This window comes from Etheostoma spectabile, chromosome 20 (assembly GCF_008692095.1).
Source record: "Etheostoma spectabile isolate EspeVRDwgs_2016 chromosome 20, UIUC_Espe_1.0, whole genome shotgun sequence".
NCBI classification, from domain to species: Eukaryota; Metazoa; Chordata; class Actinopteri; order Perciformes; family Percidae; genus Etheostoma; species Etheostoma spectabile.
The window spans coordinates 4,259,967-4,283,061 of record NC_045752.1 but is presented as its reverse complement, the minus strand read 5'-3'; the positions used below and the strand labels follow the sequence as shown (position 1 = coordinate 4,283,061).

General features: G+C 40.8%; 3 protein-coding genes across 9 annotated transcripts in view; 2 read left to right on the top strand and 1 right to left on the bottom strand.

Moving 5' to 3' along the window:
* The window catches only part of pdcd10b (programmed cell death 10b), an 11,362-nt gene extending 6,556 nt beyond the window's left edge, over window positions 1–4,806 (bottom strand). Inside the window, exons 1-3 of the mRNA XM_032501178.1 lie at window positions 4,648–4,806; window positions 1,692–1,912; window positions 1,288–1,341 (exon numbers count right to left, since the gene is read on the bottom strand). Of these exons, the coding sequence (XP_032357069.1) occupies window positions 1,288–1,341; window positions 1,692–1,781 (144 nt within the window). The 5' untranslated portion in view covers window positions 1,782–1,912; window positions 4,648–4,806. The remainder of the gene's footprint in view (window positions 1–1,287; window positions 1,342–1,691; window positions 1,913–4,647) is intronic.
* Window positions 4,807–5,578: 772 nt separating this feature from the next.
* Window positions 5,579–22,766, top strand: tpgs1 (tubulin polyglutamylase complex subunit 1). 2 transcript variants are annotated; one of them, XM_032501177.1, is made up of 4 exons: window positions 5,579–5,583; window positions 15,758–15,767; window positions 20,493–20,841; window positions 21,551–22,766. In XM_032501177.1, exons 3-4 carry the CDS (start codon window positions 20,495–20,497, stop codon window positions 22,212–22,214), a joined length of 1,011 nt encoding a protein of 336 aa, XP_032357068.1. In that variant the 5' UTR covers window positions 5,579–5,583; window positions 15,758–15,767; window positions 20,493–20,494; the 3' UTR covers window positions 22,215–22,766. The 2 variants fall into 2 exon arrangements, with proteins under 2 accessions (XP_032357068.1, XP_032357067.1); XM_032501176.1 differs by lacking the exons at window positions 5,579–5,583; window positions 15,758–15,767 and having other exon boundaries at window positions 20,274–20,841.
* On the top strand, window positions 10,493–18,888 carry LOC116670589 (inositol-3-phosphate synthase 1-A). 6 transcript variants are annotated; one of them, XM_032501167.1, is made up of 13 exons: window positions 10,493–10,639; window positions 10,961–11,020; window positions 11,212–11,283; window positions 11,695–11,858; window positions 11,957–12,118; window positions 13,007–13,136; window positions 13,705–13,898; window positions 14,008–14,157; window positions 16,137–16,352; window positions 17,084–17,248; window positions 17,344–17,457; window positions 18,230–18,447; window positions 18,626–18,888. In XM_032501167.1, the coding sequence occupies exons 3-13, from the start codon at window positions 11,247–11,249 to the stop codon at window positions 18,750–18,752; spliced, it is 1,677 nt and encodes a 558-aa protein (XP_032357058.1). In that variant the 5' UTR covers window positions 10,493–10,639; window positions 10,961–11,020; window positions 11,212–11,246; the 3' UTR covers window positions 18,753–18,888. The 6 variants fall into 6 exon arrangements, with proteins under 6 accessions (XP_032357058.1, XP_032357060.1, XP_032357063.1 ...); XM_032501169.1 differs by having other exon boundaries at window positions 10,494–10,639; window positions 11,734–11,858; XM_032501172.1 differs by lacking the exon at window positions 11,212–11,283 and having other exon boundaries at window positions 10,495–10,639; window positions 11,734–11,858.
* Window positions 22,767–23,095: the final 329 nt, after the last annotated feature.

Sequence of the window (23,095 nt, the reverse complement as noted above, 5' to 3'; positions counted from 1 at the left end):
GTGTGTGTGTGTGTGTGTGTGTGTGTGTGTGGGGGGGGGGCAAAAGCAAAAGCGTGTGAAATGTGATGCACTAGCAGAGGAGGGTGAAGCCGACCCTCCTCTGCCCGCTGCCTCTCTTTCTCTTCATCCATAACGCTGCAGCCTACTCCGGCTCAGACGTATAGCCTACATATGGTCATCGTACTACAACCTTATCCACATTGTCGAAATCATTTCAATATTGAGCCATTCCATTGAAAATCTTTTAGATAACACGAGCCTATAATTTCGGTAGCCTACTCCGTACGAACAGACTACCTCAACGCCTTTTTCTCATCTCTCTCTACACAGCTGTCTTCAGACTTTCGGGTTTTTACCCTTTAGACGGAACCGTGACGATGGGGCGTTTTTAAGATTTCCACTCTAGAGGGTGGTTTCACTTTTTGGAGTTTTTAAGCCCCAAAGACGCCGCCGCCGTCTAAACGAAAGGCACATCTGATATGATATTTTAACGTTTTCACCCGCGAGCTTTCTCGAGTGAACGGGGCCAGAAATGCCATTGAATGCGTGACGCCCCATTTAACTCTCCAAGAAACAAGGACAATGTCCACACTTGTGAGGTGCATACATGCCCTCTCTGCTTTGTCACTGTATTCAAGTGGCACACACCAACGAGGAAGTGATGTGAGGTGATGGCAACAGAAGTTCTCATAGGGATGTTGGTCAAAGGTTGCATGAGAACAAACTGTAGTACAACAACTAAACTGCAAACACTGATGACTTCAACATTACACAGGAAGAACGCAGCTACTGTTTGCTGGGGTCGTTTTACATCATGTGTTGCAGTACTGTGTGACAATGTACTATGTGAAAAGAATAGCTTTATTTTCTTGTTTTATTCTTTCTTTTTTTGTTTTATTTTTCTCTTTTTTTTTACCTGTAGCACTTTGAGATATATTGATGGAAAGTGCATTATAAATAAAATGTATTATTATTACTATGTTTCGATTCATTTCCAGGAAGTGAAATTTGGACATCGGGAGTGGTCTTGTTGTCAGGTCCTTCTGAAAATGAGACACTGCAGTTTGAGCCACAGTGACAGCCAATGTGTATACGTGTTCTTGTCAGTGTCCTCAAGGAAGGAATTGAATCTTTGGCAGAATAATGGTAAGAGCATCAGCTACAATGCAGACTGTGTTTTGTTAATGAACACAAAAGGGGAAGGTAGTGTTACAGTTTTAAAGAATAATGGAAGTGACACAGTTATGCTTTTATGTTTCAGGTCATCTGATCCATGCACAGTCCTACCTTTATGAAGGCTGCTCTGAGCGTCTGAGCTGCTGATAGGTTGATCCTCTCCAGCTAATGAAAGAATCGAAAGAGAAAACACACATTATCACAGCCAACTCTGGATGTGCTGGGGATGTTACTGTGTCACCTAGCAACTTCGAACACAGCTGTGTGCCATGTTGAGCATAACTGCTCCGTCTAAACAGGCACTAGTGTTTGTAGAAATGTGCATCTTTTTTTGTTTTGCAGTTCTGCAATCATATCCCTATCCTTTGAAGAAATAATGTAGAAATACCACTTTACATCATACAGTGTGTTCCAGCATTATAGTCCAGTTGTCACAAAAAATTATTTTTTGCAGTCTACTCAACTATAATAATATAATTTTAAAAGGTGGCTGCTGTCAGCATTAAATGTTTTACCTCATTGAAAACTGGGTACATTACGGCGTACAGCGTCATGGATACCATGGAGTTTGTCTCCGCTTCATTCTTCATCTCCTCCATTGTCATCCTCCAGGGAGGAGCAGCTCTTGGTGAAAAGGTGTGGAGGAAACTGCAGCTCACACACACTCACACTCACACATACACTCACCCACTCACACACACTCGGAAAACCGCACAAGCTCCAGAGTGACAAGAGCCTGGAGAAAAGAAATTGAAAGATACAGCAGGGTGCTGAATGAGTTTGGTTCGGCCGTGTCCTTAATGGATTTTTTATCTATATGTCAAGACTTTAAGTTTTTAAGTAGGAGAGTATATTTTAATAAGGCTCATTCTTATTTGGTTATCAGCGTGAATGCATTGATCTGATCCACTTGATTAGTAGGGCTTGGGGAAAAAAAAAATCGATACAGCATAGTATTGCATTATTTTCTGTGGCAGAACTGTATCGATACACAGACGCCAAGTATCAGTCTTTTACTATATATGTGTTGGTCAGATTGTCAGCTTGACCATCCCATTTTGCAGCAATAAAATTGAAGTGAGGTGAACAAACAGAAATGTATCTTTTTACATAAAACAGATGTTGACACAATTCCCTATAGGGGACATCATTTGAAACTGAAGAAAGTTGGAAAAAAGGTAATAAATTGCAACGTAATCACAGAATATGGCAACATCGTATCATGGCATAAGTATTGTACTGTAATGATATTGTATCATAAGGGCTCTGGTGATTCCCACCTCTACTGATCAGGCCCGGATCCTACACTGATGAAGTGGATCAGGTTGTTATAAAATGCAGTGATTCAGCTGTTCATGCAGTCACATCCTCATGTTGCCTTACTAAACAATGATTCAAATGAGTTCCGCACAATGAAGTATACAGATTTTAAAATTAGGAAAGCACCTGTTTTAGATGAGTTTAGGCATCAGAACTGGTTTTGTACTGAGCAGAATATGTTACAGTGAAAATATAAACTTGCCAAAACACAATCCATCAAGGCTTTAAATCACACACTTTATCACAAGACAATATTATATTTATTCTATGGACAGAGTTACAATATTTACTGATATCACAAAGTCTGCCAAGATACGATTTCAATTTGGTTAAATACAGGGGCCTGGAACTGATACGAGACGAAACATAAGCTTATTTAACACAGTTAGTTACATATATAGAGATTTACAAGAAGCAACTAAAATAGGGCTGGGCACTATATGGAGTTGCTAGAACAGTTTCATTATCAAGAATAGATAGGAACTACTGAAGTTATATCAAAGCTCATTTTTACTTGTGAACACAAGGAGACAATTTCCACACTACAGAATCCTACAGAAAATGCCCAACTGGAAGCTCTCTACATCCGCTTTTTTATACAAAGTGGATGTTACTATAAAGTCATAACTACGTGGATGTTGTGAGTTTATCTCATTGGGTCTGGGAATCTCCTCTTCCTGCTCTGCCCCCAGAAACACCCTGTACCTTTCACAAGGACCAGGACCAGGACAAGCTCCATGTTGTCTTGTTTAGAGTGATCAGTATAATACGGTATTCTTATGCAAACAGTTGGAATAATAATCAGAGAAAAAGTACGTATCATCATTTTTCTAACATATCGATATCATGATGTGAGACTAGATACGGTATCGTCTTAGATTTTGGATATTGTAATATGACATAAATATGATCTTTTACTGGTTTTAAAGGCTGCATTACAGTTAAGCGATGTACTTTTCTGAATTTACCAGACTGTTCTAGCTGTTCTACTATGTGCCTTTTCCCCACTTCAACATTATGTCCACATTACTGATAATTATTAATCTAAAATTTAACTGTGAAGATATTTTGTTGAAGCAGCAATTGTCAACCCTAGAATATCGCCGCAAAATCAATATCAAGGTATTTGGTCAAGAATATCGTGGCATCTGATTTTCTCCCTATTGCCCAGCCATAAACTAAAATATGATTTGACAATATCATTACTAAGCTCTTCTAGACATATACATTAAAAAAAACTACTCTTTTTAATAAAGAGAAAACATATAAAGTGGGAATCTCAAAATAAAGTCCCATCTTAAAGATGACGTATGTATGGATATTTCCATTTGTACCGATACTGGATCGTTCCACCCCTAACGCCGACCAATACTGTGTTCTAAGATCATTTAAGAAGTTACCCACGGAGGGGAGTGGCACAGTTATGGTTACCTGGCAGATGACAGCAAGGTTAATGTGACCAAACAGTAACTTAAAATGTAAATATTAAAGAAACAAGGAGGTGTCATTACCAGCTAGACGTCTTTCTATTTAATTTGTTTTAATATATTTATAAAAGTCTAGTTTAAAGAGCAAGAAAACATTACTGACAAAGTCCTGGCTGTGCAACTCAGTTTTTAGTTCTTAGCTAACGTTAACTAGTTAGTTAAATGCTAAGCAGCTGGGTATCCGGCTAGCTTTCTGGACTACCGTTTATGACCTGTCCAATAAGGTATACAGTAATATGACTGTTTATGAGCTACAGTGTCTGACGCGAGGACTACCTGGCAGGCTAATTTCACTACAGTCAGCCCCAGGTTAACAGCTAGCTTAGTCGGCTAGCTAGACATAGCTAGCTAACAAAGTAGCTGATGTGCCGCTAACTGAGGTTTGGGGTTTTATGTAAGGCAACAGATCAACTGTAAAATAAAGAACTGACCTGGTATAGTGACCAATTTATCGCGATCTAGCCATAAAGACACCCAATTGAGGCCTATGGCCGACCAAACCGATGGCAGCGAACTGCTAGCAGTTAACAGCGTAGCTAAGCTACGTAAAAGCTAGAGTAAATTAGAGATTTGTATTTGCTGGTGAGCTAAAACGCGTCAACAAACGGCTTAAGGACGTATTTGTAAGTCGGTACATGCGCGTCAAATGCGTAACTGTATCTACCTTTTTCGCCTGACTTCTTAAATGGGTTGGTTACGCCGTCGATTGCCTTTTAGCTGCTATGTTTTCTTTACAAGTTAAGGCGGAAGTTTTTTAGGACAGGGCTGAGCGACATCTTCCGGACCGTTGCTACGTAAACACACGTCCTCCAATCAGAGGGCGAATGGCGACTCTGACGTCAATTAAAATATTTCTAGTCCCACAACGGAGAAACTTGCAGTGTTACAGCAGCTTATGAGAAACAAAAGGCATCATGCAACAATGCAAGATATAATACTATTCTACATATGTAAACAGTAAAAAGTTGAAATAAAAAAAACAGTAAAATATAGAATGATATATGCACTCCTGTGAATACTGTGTATTCAACCTTTCAGTATTTTACTTATAAGTAAACAACTGTAAAAGCAGTTTTGTTGAGAACTGTTTTATATAGTTGTATGAAACCATCTCCTCTCGTTAATCTTAGTCTTATTTCACCATGAGCTGGAATAAGTGGTGTTGGAGCTATCATCATCATCATCATCATCATCATCATCGTCATCATCATCTATAACCTCTCATACAGTCCGCCTGTTGTTCTCGGGGTCAAATTTAACCCGGTTTTAAAGTTACTACATCAGAAATATGGTTTTCTTTTAAGCAAATTGCCCCCAAAATAACATGGATGGTTCCATAAAATGCTCTTCATAATGAAAATGAATGAACAGTTCACTATTTGATATAATTTTGGGTGTTTTATAAAATGTTATAGCATTCGAAAAAAACAATGAAATGGTTTCTAAACAGTATCCTGACTAAACCTTGGCAGTCTGTGCTCCTCCACTCACTTCATAACTTCAGCTTTTACAAAAGAAAGTATAATTTCATATAAATGTGATTTATTGACCATGAATTATAAAATATTGTAAAATTAGTGGTAATAACTTGATGTTGGTGGTGAATCCGGTTGTGGTGAAAAAAAAAACACAGAAAAAAGGGATAGAAACCTAACAAAAGCAAAAGAAACCTTGGGTAAAAAAATCTTTAAAAAAAAGGTTAACCGGGAGGACAAGAAGTTTTATGGTTGTGGTAAGACAACACAAGGGTTTACAAACATTGATCATTTAAAAAAAAGCCAAAGCTCAACAAGGTGTATTTTTCGATAATATCGCAGTATTGGCAGAAGTTAAATCAATAACTTTTAAATGCTGCATACTACTGACGAACGCAGTACAACCTCGGTCAGTAGTATGCAGTATTCATAACATCATTGATATGAGTCTTTCCCCTTTCTTTATCTTCTCTCTGAGATTTGGACAATTCTGGAGAAAATGGACCCGCAGGACAACTGACTCCCTCTGCGGGCCAAAGAAATATGGCAGACTACCATTAATAATACATACAGAGTATGTACATGGGATTTATGCAAGTGAATAAAGAATTTTGCTGAAATTAGTTATGCTGATGTGATTGTTGTTGTTGTTGTTGTTACCTACCGTAACAGTATTCTGATTGCAAGTGTCTAGGGTCAGGACACAGTGTGAGAGAGAAACCGCCTGCTGCCACTTGGCTGCTGTTTCTGGTCATGATGAGGATGAAGTGTTGGGACAGTGGCATTCCACCAGACGCCCCCCCCCCGTCTTTATTGCCTTTATCTCTGAAGACACACTATCAGGGCCAAGTACCCCATGGGGTGAAGAGGAGGAGGAAGAGGAGGAAAGCTGGCCAGGCCCATATGAGAAAGAGAGAGAGGCGAGAGAATGGACAGGCTCCTCTCTCTACTGGATAAAAAACACATATAATTAAAATAAATGTTTTTATCAATTTTTTTTTTTAATGTATATTTGAAATAAAACCTGCAAGCAGCAACACACAAAAGGGTCTACGGGTCATAAGTTCTAAAAGGGGGCGTGTCAATCCCATAGGGGGCGGGTCAAACCCTCACCAATCAAATAGAAACTCTCCGCTGAGTTCAATAATTCCCTCATACAAGACTCTGCCTTATATGGGTCACCAGTTATGAAAGGGGGCGTATCTTTTGCACAGGAGGCCGGCCATCACTAATGAAGAAGGAACTCTGCTGAGTTCAATGACACCTCACACAAGACTCTACCTTTAATGGTTCAAATTGCACAAAGGGGGCGTGGTCTGAGTATGTGGGCGTGGTTAAGGTGTAAGGGTTGGCTCAGTATTACATGTAGACAACACATTTTTCATTTCATGTACATCGGATGATGTTTGTCATATAAGGCTGATTTCCTGTTGCCAGCGGGGGTCGCTATAACCAAAAGTCAATTTTTGCCTAGAAATGTCCTTCGGCCTGGAATCTTGTCAGTCGTGAGAAATTTTGGCCAAATTGGACAATGTACATTAAAGTAACAACAACTTCTTTGTTCATTGATAAATTCTCAAAATGTCCGCAACGCCTACATCGTTGAATGAAAAGTTTTGCTTTTATTAACTTTTCATCGTTAAGGTCTTTCGATGACACAGACTTTTGAAGTCAATCTGATGAAATCTCTAGGGGGAGTTTGTTAAAGTACAGCACCTTGACTTTTAGGCCTACTTCCTGTTGCCACTAGAGTGCGTTATGACTTTGAGTAAATACTGGCCTTCATGTGTCCTCAGGGAGAAGTTTGATAAAGTACGACATGTGAAAATGGCCAAATTTTAAACTTTCAATTCAAAATGGCGGACTTCCTGTTAGGTTTAGGGTACCCTTTGTACGTCTTGACATGTTACATATGTGAACCAAGTTTTGTAAGTCTACGTACTGCAGGGGCTCAATTTTGTAAATTTTGTAGCAGGCACTAGCAAGCCATTTTTTGTGCACCCATGCCCTAAATCCTTAAAATATGTACATTTTCACCAGAGTTGCTGCAAGCGCCAAATTTGGTGAGTTTGTTAGTATGTTAAGCCCTTCAAAAAGGCAATTTATTTCCAGGAAAAGAAAGAAAGAAAAAAGAATTCCTTTAGTATCAATAGGTCCTATAAATCGCTGTTGGCGCTCGGGCCCTACACATTAAATTGGGCGGCTGGTTAGCTCACCTGGTAGAGCAGGTGCCCATGTATAGAGGTGCCCTTCACTGTTTTATTGATTTTGTTTTATTTATGCTAAAGATGTTTTCACAGTTCTAAGTTTATTGGTAATTTTTTATACTGTTATTGTTTATACTAATTCTTTTTTCTATACTGTATTTTTTATACCTCCTTTTTCTCTATTCAAATGTCTTGTAAGCTGCTAGAAATTCAATTTCCTTGCAGGAGTCAATCCCAAAAGGATCAATAAAGAGAAGTCTAAGTCTAAGTCTAAGAGGTCAGGATACATCATGAGTTACCATGATTGCAAATTGATTGGTGTGTACCATTCACAGCAATGTCCAACTGATCCACTCAGTATCCTATCTCAGAGGAATGTAGAGGTCTTCTCATAGGCTGTCAGTTCAGTTATCTGTTTAGTGTCACGTTGACGGATAGAGCGAGTGCATGCAGGATGTGTGGATGAAGCGTGCAGGCAAAATCCAAAAGCATAGTGGAGATAAAATGTTCTCTGTTTAGTAAAAGTCAGGAAACCTATGGTCTTATCGTAGAAAAACACTCTCAAAAAGTACAATCATAACTAACTACCTAACTAACTAACTTGATGCCTAAACCAGTACAATACATCCTTAGGTCCATGCTGTTGGTATCAACATGGGTATCCAAGGTTATTTCCCTGCTCCAACTAAACTGTAAACTAGAAAGCAAAATACTGATGTAAAACCAATTATATTGTTTTTAAAGAGGAGTAGATAATCTATATCCTTTAAAGGTAATACAACATTTTTTTTGTTTGTGGTTTCCCAATACACTTTTCCCCCTTTTCCTTCTCTTATTAGAGCAAAACAAAAAGCTGATAAGCTATAATTTGATTCATTTGTAATTCATAAAAATAAAATAGTGCAGGAATTCTAAATTATTAAGTTATTATTTCAGAGACCATATCACACATCACCTGTCTACTAGCCTCCCCCATTGACTTTTCCCTACATTCCAGTGACCTCACCACTTGCCAGTTTATCGGCTTCCTTCTGTTTGTACAGTAGATATTGGTTCTCCAGATTGTTTGCTATGGAGGTAGAGCATACACTAGTTGTCAGTTACATATCCAGGTCCCATTCCTTGCTATCCAAACACTGTGTATGCTTCACACAAGTCTTCCCGAGATAAATAGGAAATGTATGTATGAGTGTATTTGTGTTCAGTTAGGAGGTGTAGGCCTACCTGCAGTTAATAACCAGGGATTTATGTCCACCAGATGGCAACCACGTTAAACCACCTTTGAGAATATTGTAGTATTCCAAAGATTCCACCTAGAATGTGCACTAGACTGCTATTACCACTAATAGCATTGTCAAAGTAATAGAAAGTAAAAAAAAATAAAAATGCAGGTCATATAAGTGAACAAACAACAGTATAGGCATACTGTATATTGCACATAGAAAACAACAACGAAAAACAGTGGCCAACAACAATCCAGCTACACACCAACCTTACCATGTTGTATTTACACAATGTCAACTCAAACAGGTTATGCTTGTTATCGTTCCTTTTTTGTGGCTGCAGTGCAGGCCTAGCTGTTGTGTGGGGCAACAAGTTACGTATGAATGACAGCAAGACTGAAGAGATGATAGTGGAATTTGAAGGAAGCAGATAAGGAACTACACCCTTCTTAATATCAACGGGTGGGGGGAGAGGCTGGACCTCGGTGTACCTTGGTGTTCACATCAGCGAACCAATTACACCAGTTGCTTCTGCATAATTGAGAGCGTCCAGATGGGGAACATCGCTGCATGGTACGGGAAACGGCACTGAACAGGACCACAAGGCCCAGCAGAAAGAAAGTGGTTTGATCCTCTGAACATACAATTGCCCTACCGTGCCTAAAGGATATTTACACCAGATGTTGCAAGAAAAATGCTTGGAAATCATTGAAGATCCAAACCACCTGTGTGACAGCCTTTTGTCCCTGTTGGGGTCGGGTAGAAAGTACCGGATACACCAGGCCAGCACAGAGAGGCTCTGGAGGAGCTGCTACTCTCAGGCCACTAGGATCTTAAATGGGGACACCGTCCACTGTTAAATCTGCCATTTGTGGTTGTAACTATTTCTTTACAAACATCATTTTATCCATCCACGATGATACCATGTATTAATTAGTGAGTTTTAGAGTTTAAGATTGAGCCAGCTGTTCCTCTCCCAGTGTTTATTCTGAAATAAAATAAGCCTCCGTTCTCCAGCTCCATACTGAATGCACAGACATGACAGTTGTGAAATAAGGACAATGCCTCACCTAAGACTGTACACACACACACACACACACACACACACACACACACACACACACCCCACATTTGATGAATCATGCACAAGTTGAAGGAGCTGTTGGAATTACCTGTAGGCCTACATTATCATGTGACAAACAATTGATTGATCGATGGATTGATTGATTGATTAGCTAAGTGATCGATTGGCGGATTGATTGTATAAAGGGGTTTCATTCAGCACTTGAAGCACCATTTGAAGTAACATTTGCCATTGGGTTACATACAGTAATTTTTTGACACTTATGGCAAATATTTTAGCCACACCTCTCCAATGTTGTTCGTCCTTCTCTATTGCATTTTGTGGTTTCGACCATCAGTCACAATAATGTAATAGCCTACTCATGCAAGAATGCTGCCCCGCCCAGGAGGAACCTGACTGGGCACACACCCAGCCCCTTTTCTGCAAACTATTGGTTTGCTTGCAAACGGTTCTCAAGCCTCTCCATCCTCGCGCGTTATGTAAGAGGAGGGACCTAGCAGTCTGATTGGCACTTGCACTGAATACGTCGACCGAGGGAGGATAATCGTTTGAGAGCACTGCGCACTCGTACGAGCACTACAGACGTCCTCAGACGAGAGAGTTCTGGAGATTTCCATCAGCGAGACACACCAGGACCGACTTCTTAACGAAGTTACTTATCAGCGAGACACAACGGGACCTGCTTCATTCAAGCGAAGTTACCCTATCAGTGAGACACACCGGGACCTGCTTCTTTAAAGCGAAGTTACTCTATCAGCGAGACACTACGGAACTTGCTTCATTTAAACGAAGTTACCCTATCAGCGAAACACCCCTGTACCTGCTTCATTTAAACGACGTTACCCTATCAGGGAGACACCCCTGTACCTGCTTCATTTAAGCGAAGTTGCCATATCACCGAGACACTCCGGGACCTGCTTTAAAGCGAAGTTATCCTATCACCGAGACACTCCGGGACCTGCTTTAAAGCGAAGTTACTATCACCGAGACACTCCGGAACCTTCTTCATTTAAGCGAAGTCACTGACAGACATTTCTACTTTAAAAAGGTAAGCATGCTTTAGCCTTAATGAAAACAATAAAATAATGCAAAAGTGGGGGGTCGCTAATGCATTGCCAACAGCCATTGTTTTCATCAGCTCGTGCATTTTATATATTACATATTTATGCATATGTAATTAGTAGGCTATTTACGAGGTAAGTATTAAATGGTAATGGCTAAAAGAAACGTGTTTTCCAGAAGAACTACGCAGTACGCAGCATATTCTCTCGTGAATGACAGTATGGCTGCACTTCACCACCAAGCCACCAGGTAGGCCTACGCACTAGAATATTGCACCAACTATGCCTGTTGATGAGAGTGCGTACTTAGGCCTTTTTCCTTTATTTATTTTTTTCATCTCACACCCGCACGTCAGTAAATTTATAAAGATTAAAAGTAAAAAAGGAAAGGGGGTTTTCCGGATTTGGTTTAGGTTCATTCAAACGAGTCATTCAGTTTTTTTAACGCATCTGTTTCCGTTTTTATTTGACAGAGGTAGCCTAATATTATGGTCTGGCAGGAATTGCTAAGAAAATCCAGTTTTGTCAGTTAAGTTATGCATGACCAGACCGTGACGAGGCAAGACCAGAGACAACTTATCTCTTCCTTTTTCAAAAGGCATACAACTTGTTGTAATGTGTTGATGGAACACATTACCCATAGTGCTATTTCCACCTACAGAGGAAGAACTTGGACAAATTCAGTTTTCTCTCTTCCCAGACTCTGCAGCCATGTCTGTCAACGTTCATATCAACAGCCCAAATGTGAGGTACACAGATACACACATTGTGTCTCAGTATCCCTACCAGACCACATCAGTTCACAGAGAGGGAAACGCCATCACAGTAAGTGGACCTTTCTGACATACAGCTTTTTTTTCTTTTTTTTTTACATGTGTGTCACTTGTACAGTCTCCCTTTAATTTTGCTCCATAAAACAACAGGTGACCCCCCGCACTACTGAGTTGACATTTCGCACAGAGAGACGTGTGCCCCGGCTGGGTGTGATGCTGGTTGGCTGGGGAGGCAACAACGGGACCACAGTCACAGCAGCTGTACTGGCCAATAAGCTCGGTCTCACCTGGAGAACCAAGACTGGGGAGAAGGTGGGTGGAGTGACACAAACACGCCTGTACACTCATACAAATAGTGAATAATAATGAGTATAGGACTGCCTTGAGTGTGGTCTAGACCTACTCTACCTGTAAAGTGGCTTGAGATAACTCTTAGAGAATTTATACTAAACATAAAATTGAATTGAATTACATTATTTTCAGTTAAGTATGAAATATCAAATCACTTTCCTTTTGATAGTAACATATCTACTGTAGAATATGTAAACAAAGCTCTAGAAATTTGTATCTTTCAGACTACAGGGCACCGGCCCTGAGCTGGCGATTTAGGAACAGACAGCTGTCGACTGTGCTTCAGGGAGAACACATACACAAATGAATTGAGTGAAGTAATTTAACTGAACAGCATAATAATGAATAATAATATGATTATATGAATACTACTGAAGGATATAGGAAATCATGCTTAAATGTAATTTTCCCATTACACCCTCTCAAGCAACCTTCTGCAAGTTGATTTCCATATTGCACAGAAATGACTGCAAACCACTGACCGCCTGTCTGGAATGACCTTGTATAAAGCATGCAGCTAAAACATGCAAAACCACAATGTTTTGCATGTTTGCAACAACTCTTTAAAATAAAAAAAAGTTCTAGATGGTGAATGAACTCTTTATAACCAGACTATACTTTGATGTGAAAACCTTCGTCTACCACTGGTGAGCTAATAGAGAACTTTCTGTGTCCGTTTCTACTACTGTCCCCAAATACAGTGGTAGAAACTCATTATAAGATGGTAATGTTCATTAGAGTGTTAAGGGCTTAACTGACTCTGGTCTTGAGGATAGCTCCTTATATGGGCATACTTTGTTACTTTGGAAATCACAATGTTTTTTCTTGTTTTTCTCCCACATTTTTCAGAAAGCAAACTACTTTGGCTCCCTGCTGCAGGCTTCTACTATATGTCTGGGATCAGACCTCGAGGGCGAGGTCAACGTGCCCCTCTGTGACTTCCTACCCATGGTGCACCCTAATGATATAGTCTTTGATGGTATGGACCGTTGCAGATGATCAAGGTCTAACCTCTAGTGCAGAAACTGAGAAATTTTTGTGTGTGTGTTTAATATAAAGCTTCGAAAGTTAAAAGTTTCTAAAGTTTTTAAAAGTTTCAACACTAGTTCTGTGTTCAAGCATATTCTCCCGCTGACATATAAGCAACATGACAGGGTGAGGGCTGAGGGTGGTCGCAGGGGTAAACACACCCTGCAGCCTGCAGTCCAGTATGCCCGCCCGTTTCATCTAGAAAAAACACTTTTTAAGAGGGCAAGTGAAGTAGCATCAGTGTTAACAGCAGGAAAATCTGAGCCCAGGGCAGCTTCATGGGGAGTCTCTCCATGAGGTGAAGATGGTCAGAGATGTGCTTCTACAGTATGATGTCCTCTGATGCAATCTAGTCTGTTACTTCATAAGGGCAGAGCTTAAACAGGCAAGGTATTTAAATAATTGCTTTAGTATTATTATAAGATGAAAGGGATGACTCATCCCTGCCCTTTAAATTCTGAAAAATGAGAGATACAAAAGGAATTCAGCAACTTTTTCTTTTTTTTTTGTCTTTTTAGGCTGGGATATCTCTTCAATGGATCTTGGCAGTGCGATGGAGCGAGCTCAGGTGTTTGACTGGTCATTACAAGAGCAACTGAAACCACACATGAGTCGCATGAAACCCAGACCATCGATCAGTATCCCAGAATTCATCGCTGCAAACCAAGAGAGTCGGGCGGACAACATTCTTACTGGGAGCATGGCGGAGCAGGTAATAGTTGCGATAACTGGAGTCTCTTCTCCAACTATGTATTTCATTTAAGGTTGTGTTGTTTTACATGTCATTTTTAATTTGACTTAAAGAGTAAATGGTCTTTCAGGTAGAGCAGATCAGAGCTGACATAAGGGACTTCCAGAAGTCGAGTGATGTGGACAAAATCATTGTTCTTTGGACCGCCAACACTGAGCGCTTCTGTGATATCATACCGGGGATCCATGACACTGCAGAGAACCTGCTAGCTGCAATCAAGGTGAGAGCAGGAGCCGTGAAGTATTTGGTTTGAAAGTGTAAGCTTTTAAAGGCACAAAACCTTAAGTTGGTTTCAGTAGAAATGATAATTACCTTCAATTGTCCTGGAAACCAACCTAAATTGTGATTGTGGCTGATAGTCATGAATCCAACTTGAATTTCTTCCTAATGTTGAGGACTAAACAGTAATCCTCCATCCCTTTTAGTGATGAATAAAGCTTAGAGGATGAGACGATTAGTTCTGCTAACACTTCACTGTGGATTTGTAGATGAAATGCCAGAATGAGTCAGCTATTCCTTTTATATCAGATCATGATGATTTGTCCCTCATGGGTGAGTTTATATTTCATCTCCTGTCATCAGCATGCTTGTACTACTGTCAGCAATGACAATTCAATCAAGAGAGACATGTTTTGCAGATATGCAAATAAGGTTTATTGTACAGCTCAATAAAATGTATAAAGTCTGTGGCGATTAGACGCCATTGCTATCTGAGTATTTTGTATAGGGGTAGAGAACCATCAGAGCCCCAGACGGAATCTAGACACCGGTGGTGGCAACGAAGGAGCCCAAAGACCAGACCGAAGGAGGCTCCGGACCGGTCAGCTGGAGTAGATGACTGGAGGTGGAAGGGGAGGTGGAGGGTTGCACTCTTTGCCTGCAACAACAGCTGATAGCAAAGGGAGAAACTTTTTTTAAAGCAGGGTTGTGACTCTGTGATTGGCCCTTGCAGTTGGTGTACAATTCTGATTGGTTAAGTAGGAAGGTGAACGCCTCCAAAAGCTGATTCGATTTAGGTAGAGCATTGATTAAGAGTTAGGTCTTCCTGAAAGAATTTTCAATGAGCTACATTTCAATCAGGAGAGACTAATTGCAGATATGCGACAATTATACACAGCATGATAAAATGAACATTTATTTGGATAACAGCTGAATCGATTTAGGAGCACATGGATTAAAAGTTAGGTCTTCCTGAAAGAATTTACGCTGAGCTACATTATTTTATTTCACAGATTTATGATCTTCGGCAAATAGCTCGATTTTAGATAGGCAGGAAGTGGACAATGGAGATGTGCTAAAGAGATGATGTGGAGAGAGTATCAGGGTAAATGTAGACCTTGTGAGTCAAGGTGTAATAGGATGATACACTCTGTAACGGTCATTATCTCTTTTTGGCTGAACCGTAGGACCGTAGGACCAGTCCTACAACCCAAACACCTCTGTCCCTCTGTCGCTGATTGAGGAAGTTCCACCATTGGTCGGAATGAGGGTGCTGATGTCAGCGTTGGTGTTTCCCCATTGGCTATTGCCTTTTCAAACTTTATTAGTTTGACACACACATGCTTTTACTTCCGCTATTGCCCATCAATCAGCTGATTAACGTCCTCCATACTTATTTGTGGATGTTGTTGTTGCCGCCACTCATTCAATAGTTTTAATGCACGGGCTTAGCCACACTGGCAGAGTAGGATAATCGCAGATAAAAGGTGTGTGTGTGTGTGTGTGTGTGTGTGTGTGTGTGTGTGTGTGTGTGTGTGTGTGTGTGTGTGTGTGTGTGTGTGTGTGCATGCGCATGTGCTCGTCTCTGTCAATCTCTTCAGACAGATAAATGTGCTTAACAATCACAAACTGCAGTGACACTTAGCTATTTCTCAATAAATATACTGGATGGGGAGGTCTTGATTTTTCATCATGTAAAAATTGATCAGAATCAGAGTCATTATATAATATGTAATTTTGTCTATATTGTATACAATAGAATATCAGTGTGTTTTCTTGCAAGATTTGCTTGCACATGGAAAAATGCTTATGCTGTAACAGCATAATTGCAGAGATAACATTGTTATATTTAAATTCACATTATAGACACCACCTATAACTATCCCTATAAGAACGTGACCACAATAAGGCATATTGACCATTCACCACCGAGACATATAATAGTTTTTGACCAAGTTTTGTTTTTACTACATCCATTAGGCTGGAGCAGCGATTTCTCCCTCCACTCTGTTTGCAGTGGCCAGTATACTGGAGGGTTGTGCCTACATCAACGGCTCCCCGCAGAATACTTTTGTACCAGGCGTCATAGAGCTGGCCGTGCAGAAAGGGGTGTTTATTGGTGGAGATGACTTCAAATCCGGTCAGACCAAGATCAAGTCAGTGCTGGTGGACTTTCTGGTCTGCTCAGGTATTAAGGTAAGAAAACTAATGCACGGATAGAGGAAGTAAAGATCTGATACTAATAAGACTGAGTTGCTACTAATGTGGTTATATTAGAAAAGCTAAGAATACTAAAATAGGGGGGTTCATGATTTGAGAATGAGCTTTCCTATTTAAGACCAGAATAAAAGCGAGAATTAGTCCATCAAAATGAGGATCTGATGCTGGTCCCTAAATTGTATTTTACACGTGAAAGCATCAATAGGGAATATACTATTTAACAACTTATGTTAGGTAAATCCCTTATTTATATTGCCCAAAATCTCAAATTTGTATCAAGTGGCTTTACAACCTGTACAGCATACAACACCCTCTATCCTTAGACCGTTGGCTTGTTTAAGGAACATAACGGGGAGAAAGTTAGAAGAAGCCTCAGGAACAGCAACAACGTGAGAAGAATTAAACATTTATATTCACACATTTATTTGGCGCATACAATCTTATAGTATAATGTGGTGAAATTCCATTTTTGCATTTAACCCCACCTAAGATTAGGATGCAGTGTCTTGACATGCGGCCGGAGAAGCCGGGGATCTAACCAAGTCCTCAATTTTGTGGTTGAAGGACGACCGGCTCTACCTCCGAGCCACAGCCACCCTACTGTGATTGTGATTGTCCTATCAGAGAATAAAGATGCCAACTTAAAGCTTACAGCACCATGTATTTCTGAACAACAACATTTGAAAAGTTCCTCTCCCCCTTGACAGCCAACCGCCATTGTCAGCTACAATCACCTCGGCAACAATGATGGGAAGAACCTGTCGGCTCCACAGCAGTTCCGCTCCAAAGAGATCTCCAAGAGCAACGTGGTGGATGACATGGTCCAATCAAACCCCATATTGTACCAGCCTGGAGAAAAACCTGACCACTGTGTAAGGGACTCAGACAGAGAGATAATGAGCTCCATATGGACGTTTGTTGAAAACAACTGGTCAGACTCATTAACTGTCTCTGTGTGTTATTTCAGGTGGTGATTAAGTATGTCCCCTATGTGGGAGACAGCAAGCGTGCAATGGATGAATACACATCTGAAATAATGATGGGAGGGACCAATACTATCGCACTGCACAACACCTGTGAGGTCAGTGAGCCGCAGTATCTCTGTCTCTGTAAAACGTGTATCTGAAACAGGAATATCTAGCCTAGTAGAACAATTTGCATTGTGAGAGTCCAGACTGCTACTTGCTTTCTAAACTCAAAGTTCAAAAGGTTTCACATTTATCTGACAGTAGTTGTGGAGGAAGAGGCTCAGGAGTGCCAGAGCTCACTGTTAATTGTTCTTCACAAGTCATGGAACTAATTTAAAGAGACATCTTCATGTCATTGACACAGTTGTTTCATGTTTCACTCTCCTAGCTGCTTTAGTCCATCAGTCCTACACATAAAATAGCATTTACTCTGGTCATCTGGCTGAAAAACAGCTCTACTGCACCAGTTTCTCCCTGGGATCGTCCCTTTTTTCTACAAACAACTTAAGCTACCAAAAATAATTTTGAAAGATTCTGCAATCACACAAAAATGCTTTACATTAGTGGCTTTAAGAAGAAAAAAGCAAACAAATATGTACATTTCAGGTTTTTGAGGTTCTTTCCTGGCAAATAAATGCTGAATTTACAAAAAACTAAAACACCTAGTAAGTTCACCTTATGTGGGTAACTCATTGATTCATTGATTTTTTTTGGATTTTGGGACTCCTAGTGGTAATGTTTAGAAAGACACTGCTATAGGGTAAATGCCATGCTTGCATGTGCAAGGGACTACATTATGTTGTATGAGTTCTATTTATCTACTGATAAATGAGTGTTCTCCCTCTATTACACCATTCTCACGTCATCCTTCTTTCTTTGCAACAGGACTCTCTTCTTGCCAGCCCTATCATCCTGGACCTGGTGATCCTTACAGAGCTTTGTCAGCGGGTGACTGTCCGACCCCAGGGGGAGAAGGACTTCCTGTCTTTCCACAGTGTCTTAGCAGTGCTCTCCTTCCTCTGCAAGGCCCCCCTGGTCCCATCAGGGACACCAGTCATCAACGCCTTTTTCCGCCAGAGGGCCTGCATACTAAATATCATGAGGTTTGAACAAGGCTTTGGTTTCGTTACCTAGATTGCATTGCCACACATTTTCCCCAAAGATTGCATTGTACATTCAACAGAAGAATAATGCTTTGAAGGACGTTTAAGGCTTGCATGGTGTAAAATGCTGGTTTCATTTGGTGACAGAAATTGAGTACAATCTCCTTGTCTTTGTCAGGGCGTGCCTCGGCCTTCCTCCTCAGAACCACATGCTGCTGGAGCACAAGCTGCAGAGAAACTTCCTGCATCCCCATACCTCCAACATCAATGGCAATGTGGCTGCTTTGGAAAAGAAATGGATGTAAAACTTAATACAATTGTAAACTACAATTGGCAGTACAACTGATACCTTGTATAACAAGAACAAAGGCCCTCATTGATCTATTGTTGCAAAAATAACTACTTCGACAACTTTGCAAAGTAAACTTGACATTAATGTAAGATGCATTTAAAATCCTAGGTATTAATCAAGTCTTGGCCTATAAAAACAATGGCGTGGTGCTGCAACATTTACATGTCATACATACAGTTCTGCCATAGCTACTGAGCAACAACAGAGGCCTACATGAAGCCCCTAGACTACAATAATCCCCATACAGCGGAACATTGTTCAAAGCAGGCCATTTTGTTCAAATATGTCTCACTGTTTTTTTATGCATTAACTATTTAAAAAATAATAAATGCATCTTTGCTTGTATCAATATTGAAGAAGTTCTCCAGGTGCAATGCATATGTAGAATACAATTGTACAATATAGTTCTTAGGAATAGGTCCATATGTGTAACAAGAAAATGGGATACTAATCGTGTAGCTGTGAAAACAATGAAGCAATATCGGTTTAAATGAGGGTCATCTTCTAAACTTACTGTATTTTGTGTTATTGTCTTATCACTGCTTAACTGTAGCCATCCATACGTTTTTGTTTGAAGACACATTTTAGAAAACATAGATGCAGTTTTGACTATTTTGTTTAAGTAACATGGGCTATATACAATAAACCTTTACATATTATTTGAACTAAACTTATCTGATGCATTCATTTTTCTGTGGGTCTTTTTCACCTTTCCTCCTATTGAGCCATCTCAAGTTCAAATATGCTTTATTTCCGTGAATCGATAATAGCTATTACAGTAAAGACAAGCATATGCCACTGTATATAAAAATATGGTAATGAAAAATTACAAATAAATAGCAGACTAAAAAAAGAGTATAAAAAACTGGCACGTTGGTAGTGAATGTCTGGTAAGTTGTAATTTGTTTACATCTATTCTTTAATCAGATACTGATTTCTTTTTTATAAATGCTACATTTGATTTGGATTACATTTGGGCACAGTTCTGCTTGTGTTTAGACAAAGTTAAGAACAGTAACTACATATACCTCATCCTCAAAGGAAGATACTGAAAAAAAAGTATTGGTTTGGTATGTTGGTATGTTGGTATTGAATCTCAGGTATTGTATGATACTGTTTGTAGTATAAAGGGTAGATTAGACCTACAAATGATCCAGTCGGGTTAAGGTCAAAGTGGGACATGGCTTAATTACCAACAGGAGGAAGCAGCCAGTTGCTACGGGACTGTATGACATCTGGTTGGTCGTTTAATATTTGAGAGAAGGCTATGCACCACTTAAACACAACTTTTAGTACATTTCAGTTTTATGTTTATTACATCATTTTCAGATGAAAACTGTAAAAGATCCCCCAAGGAGTGAGAGGAAAGGAAATTGACAGGGGCCCAGACCTATCCGGGTTCAGATTCTCTACGCACGCCCCTGCACCGACTCCTTGACGCGTGACGCACACAGGCCCTTCAGACAGCGTCCCTAGCAACCAGTCCAACTGAGCGGAGGGATTTTGTAGACAGCAGACACGTCTTTCGTTTTGGGGCTCTCATCTGTTGTAAATCGTCGTATAGTTTTTGCAATTATTTGTTACGGTATACTATGTACAATCAACATCAACCGATATCACCGGTCCGTTTCCTGTCTTTCGACCGTCATTTAATCACTTCCGCTGCCGCTGCTGCGACACGGGACGTCATCAGCTATGGCGGACAAGGAAAAGCGCCGGTCCGGTGCTACCCCTCCAGGGATGCCTGAGGCCAAAGCCACCAAATCGGACAGCGACAGGGAGTTTCTGTCGCAGGCAGGGGTGGGAGAACTGCTCCGCGGGGCCATCCTCAAGATGGTGGAGGCCAGATCGGACGATCCCATCGGGTTCCTAGCCGACCACTTCTGCAACCTCGCCTCCGTGACAGAGACCGGCTCAGCTGGATGCGGCGATGGGGATCAGCTGAACAACGGGCATCTGAGCGCAGGTGCGCAGGAGCAGCAGGAGCAGCAGCATCTCAACCGGGCGCTGTGGCACCTGAGGCTGGCGCACCACTCCCAGAGGTGTGGGCACATTTCAGAGCTTTACGGTCCTAAACCAGACCGGACTCTTTCCTAATGAACCAAATATAAGTCTAATGGAACCTATGTGGGTCTACCACCGTGCCAACCTAGACATCTAAAGGATTCACCTATTCGTAATTTTGCTTGGCACCCCTGGATGTCTGGTAGACTGATTTAAACGATTTGTCTTTTTATGTCTTTAATTCATCAGGAAGACATACCCCCAATGGGTAATTTGACCTCTGAATTTTTTTTTTAAGAACCCTTAACAGAAAGTGATAAACTTTTGACCTTTTATTACTGACTATTGATTCTAATTTAATTAGTGACTCAGCCAGAGAGTTTTTTTCTTCTCTGAAGCATGTGTGAAAAATGGATTACCCAATAATAAAGCCATTAGTTCCACCTCAACACTTTATAAAGGACATCATGTTAGAACGTTGCACCCCGATTGGTATTTCACATCCTGTATGGATAATGTGTAAATTAAAGGGTCAGTTCACCCAAATTACAAAAGAAACATATTTTCTGAACTACCTCTGGATATGTCTAGCCATGCCGGCCCTGGTATTATTTACCCAGATTGAGATATTTGTATCTGAGATCAATAACATTTAATTTGTCCATTAATCAATGACAAGCTTTAACTTCTAACTGCTACAGAGAGACCAATGATTAACTTTCTTTTATGAACTTATTTTAAACCCAGATCTGCCTTCAGCAACAACGTTTGCGTGGCCTACGACCTTTTGAACCTCACTGGGCCCCGTAGGCGTCCTGCTGAGGTTTCTGAAGGCCATGATGGCCCCACCACCGACAGCCCGACAGAAGGAGGAGGAGGAGGAGGAGGAGGAGTGAGAGGAGGCCTCTACACACAGACTCTGCAGTGCCTGTGCAGTGAGGGTGGAGTTCCCGCCTCCACCTCAGCCCCGCTCCTCCGACGCCTCCATTGTCAAGACCATGAGGCAGTCCCTTATGATGTCTTCCGTCACGGTGTGCTCACATGTGCAGTTTTCTCGGACTACATACGGCAGGCTCAGAGGCTTTATGCTGAAGTGTGCTGCCCGGATGAAGGGCCTGCCTCGCGGGCACTGTGCCTGGCTGTGCTGGGGACCTTAAAGGAAGCCTTGGAGACTTCCCAAGGCTGTGAGACAATAGCCTGTGTTAATGCTAATACTAAAGCTACTTCCTGTCCGGAGGCTAACGTAAAGGCTATACGCTACCTGGAGGCCAGTGCCAAGATCTCTCCCTACAAGTTAGGTCAGGCCATGGCTGGGGCCCAGACACGGGGCCCGGGTGGTAACATGGACGCAAAGGAGTTTGAGAACGCAGCGGCAGAGCTCTTCATCACTCGAGTGAAAGTTGTGTCCTAGGTTTCCTGTCGGTTTTCTCATAATTTATGAATGTATAACAATCTAAAGTATGTCCTAGAGTAAATAATGACCTTCTGTGTACCTCCTCTAATCTCAAACCTACACTCACAGATATACCATCCTCTCAAGTAGACACTAAATCCTGTAATTCCATTGTTTGGAAGATAATATATTGTAAAACATATTGTTTGTTGTCTGTTATCAGAAAATCAGCAAGCAGCTACAGTGCTGTGTGAAGGACAATGATTTCCTTTCATAGACCAAATGTTTTCCTTGAGACCAGTATTGATCCTGACAGTTTCCATTATTGCTCAGATTGGAAAGTAAAAATCTGTACTGTTCTACGCCTTATGCAATCCAATACAACAACCCTGTTACAAATCCAATTTTTTTGAGCGCTGTGTCCTCTTGGAGAATGTAGTTTGTGTTGCTGTTGTTTGTTAACCATTTATTAGAAACAGTTATCCAGTTTGACAGAAGCCAATTACATACGCTATCCTCATGAAGGCATTGTAGCAGAAGATATTTTGGGGAATAAACCTAATATGTTCAAATATTTATTAGATTAGATTAATATGAAAGATAATGTAAATAAAGTGCTCATGTGACATATTACCAAACACTGACAAATCGAAGCAAAGAAAGCAGTTTACAGGAAGAATTTAAGGTGGGCGAAAAAAAGATGAGAGTAGTGAGAAATTTAAAATAAAAAGCTTTTAGTTCCCTTCTCCTTACCTTTGCGGGGCAGAGCCAGACGTTGTAGACCTTTGGGGCACACAGGCGGGAAGGAAGACAAAGACCAGGAAGTCAACAGATCTGAAATTAGACAAAAAGGTCAATTACAAAGTAAAATAGTACCCCCCCCCCCCCCCCCCCCCCCC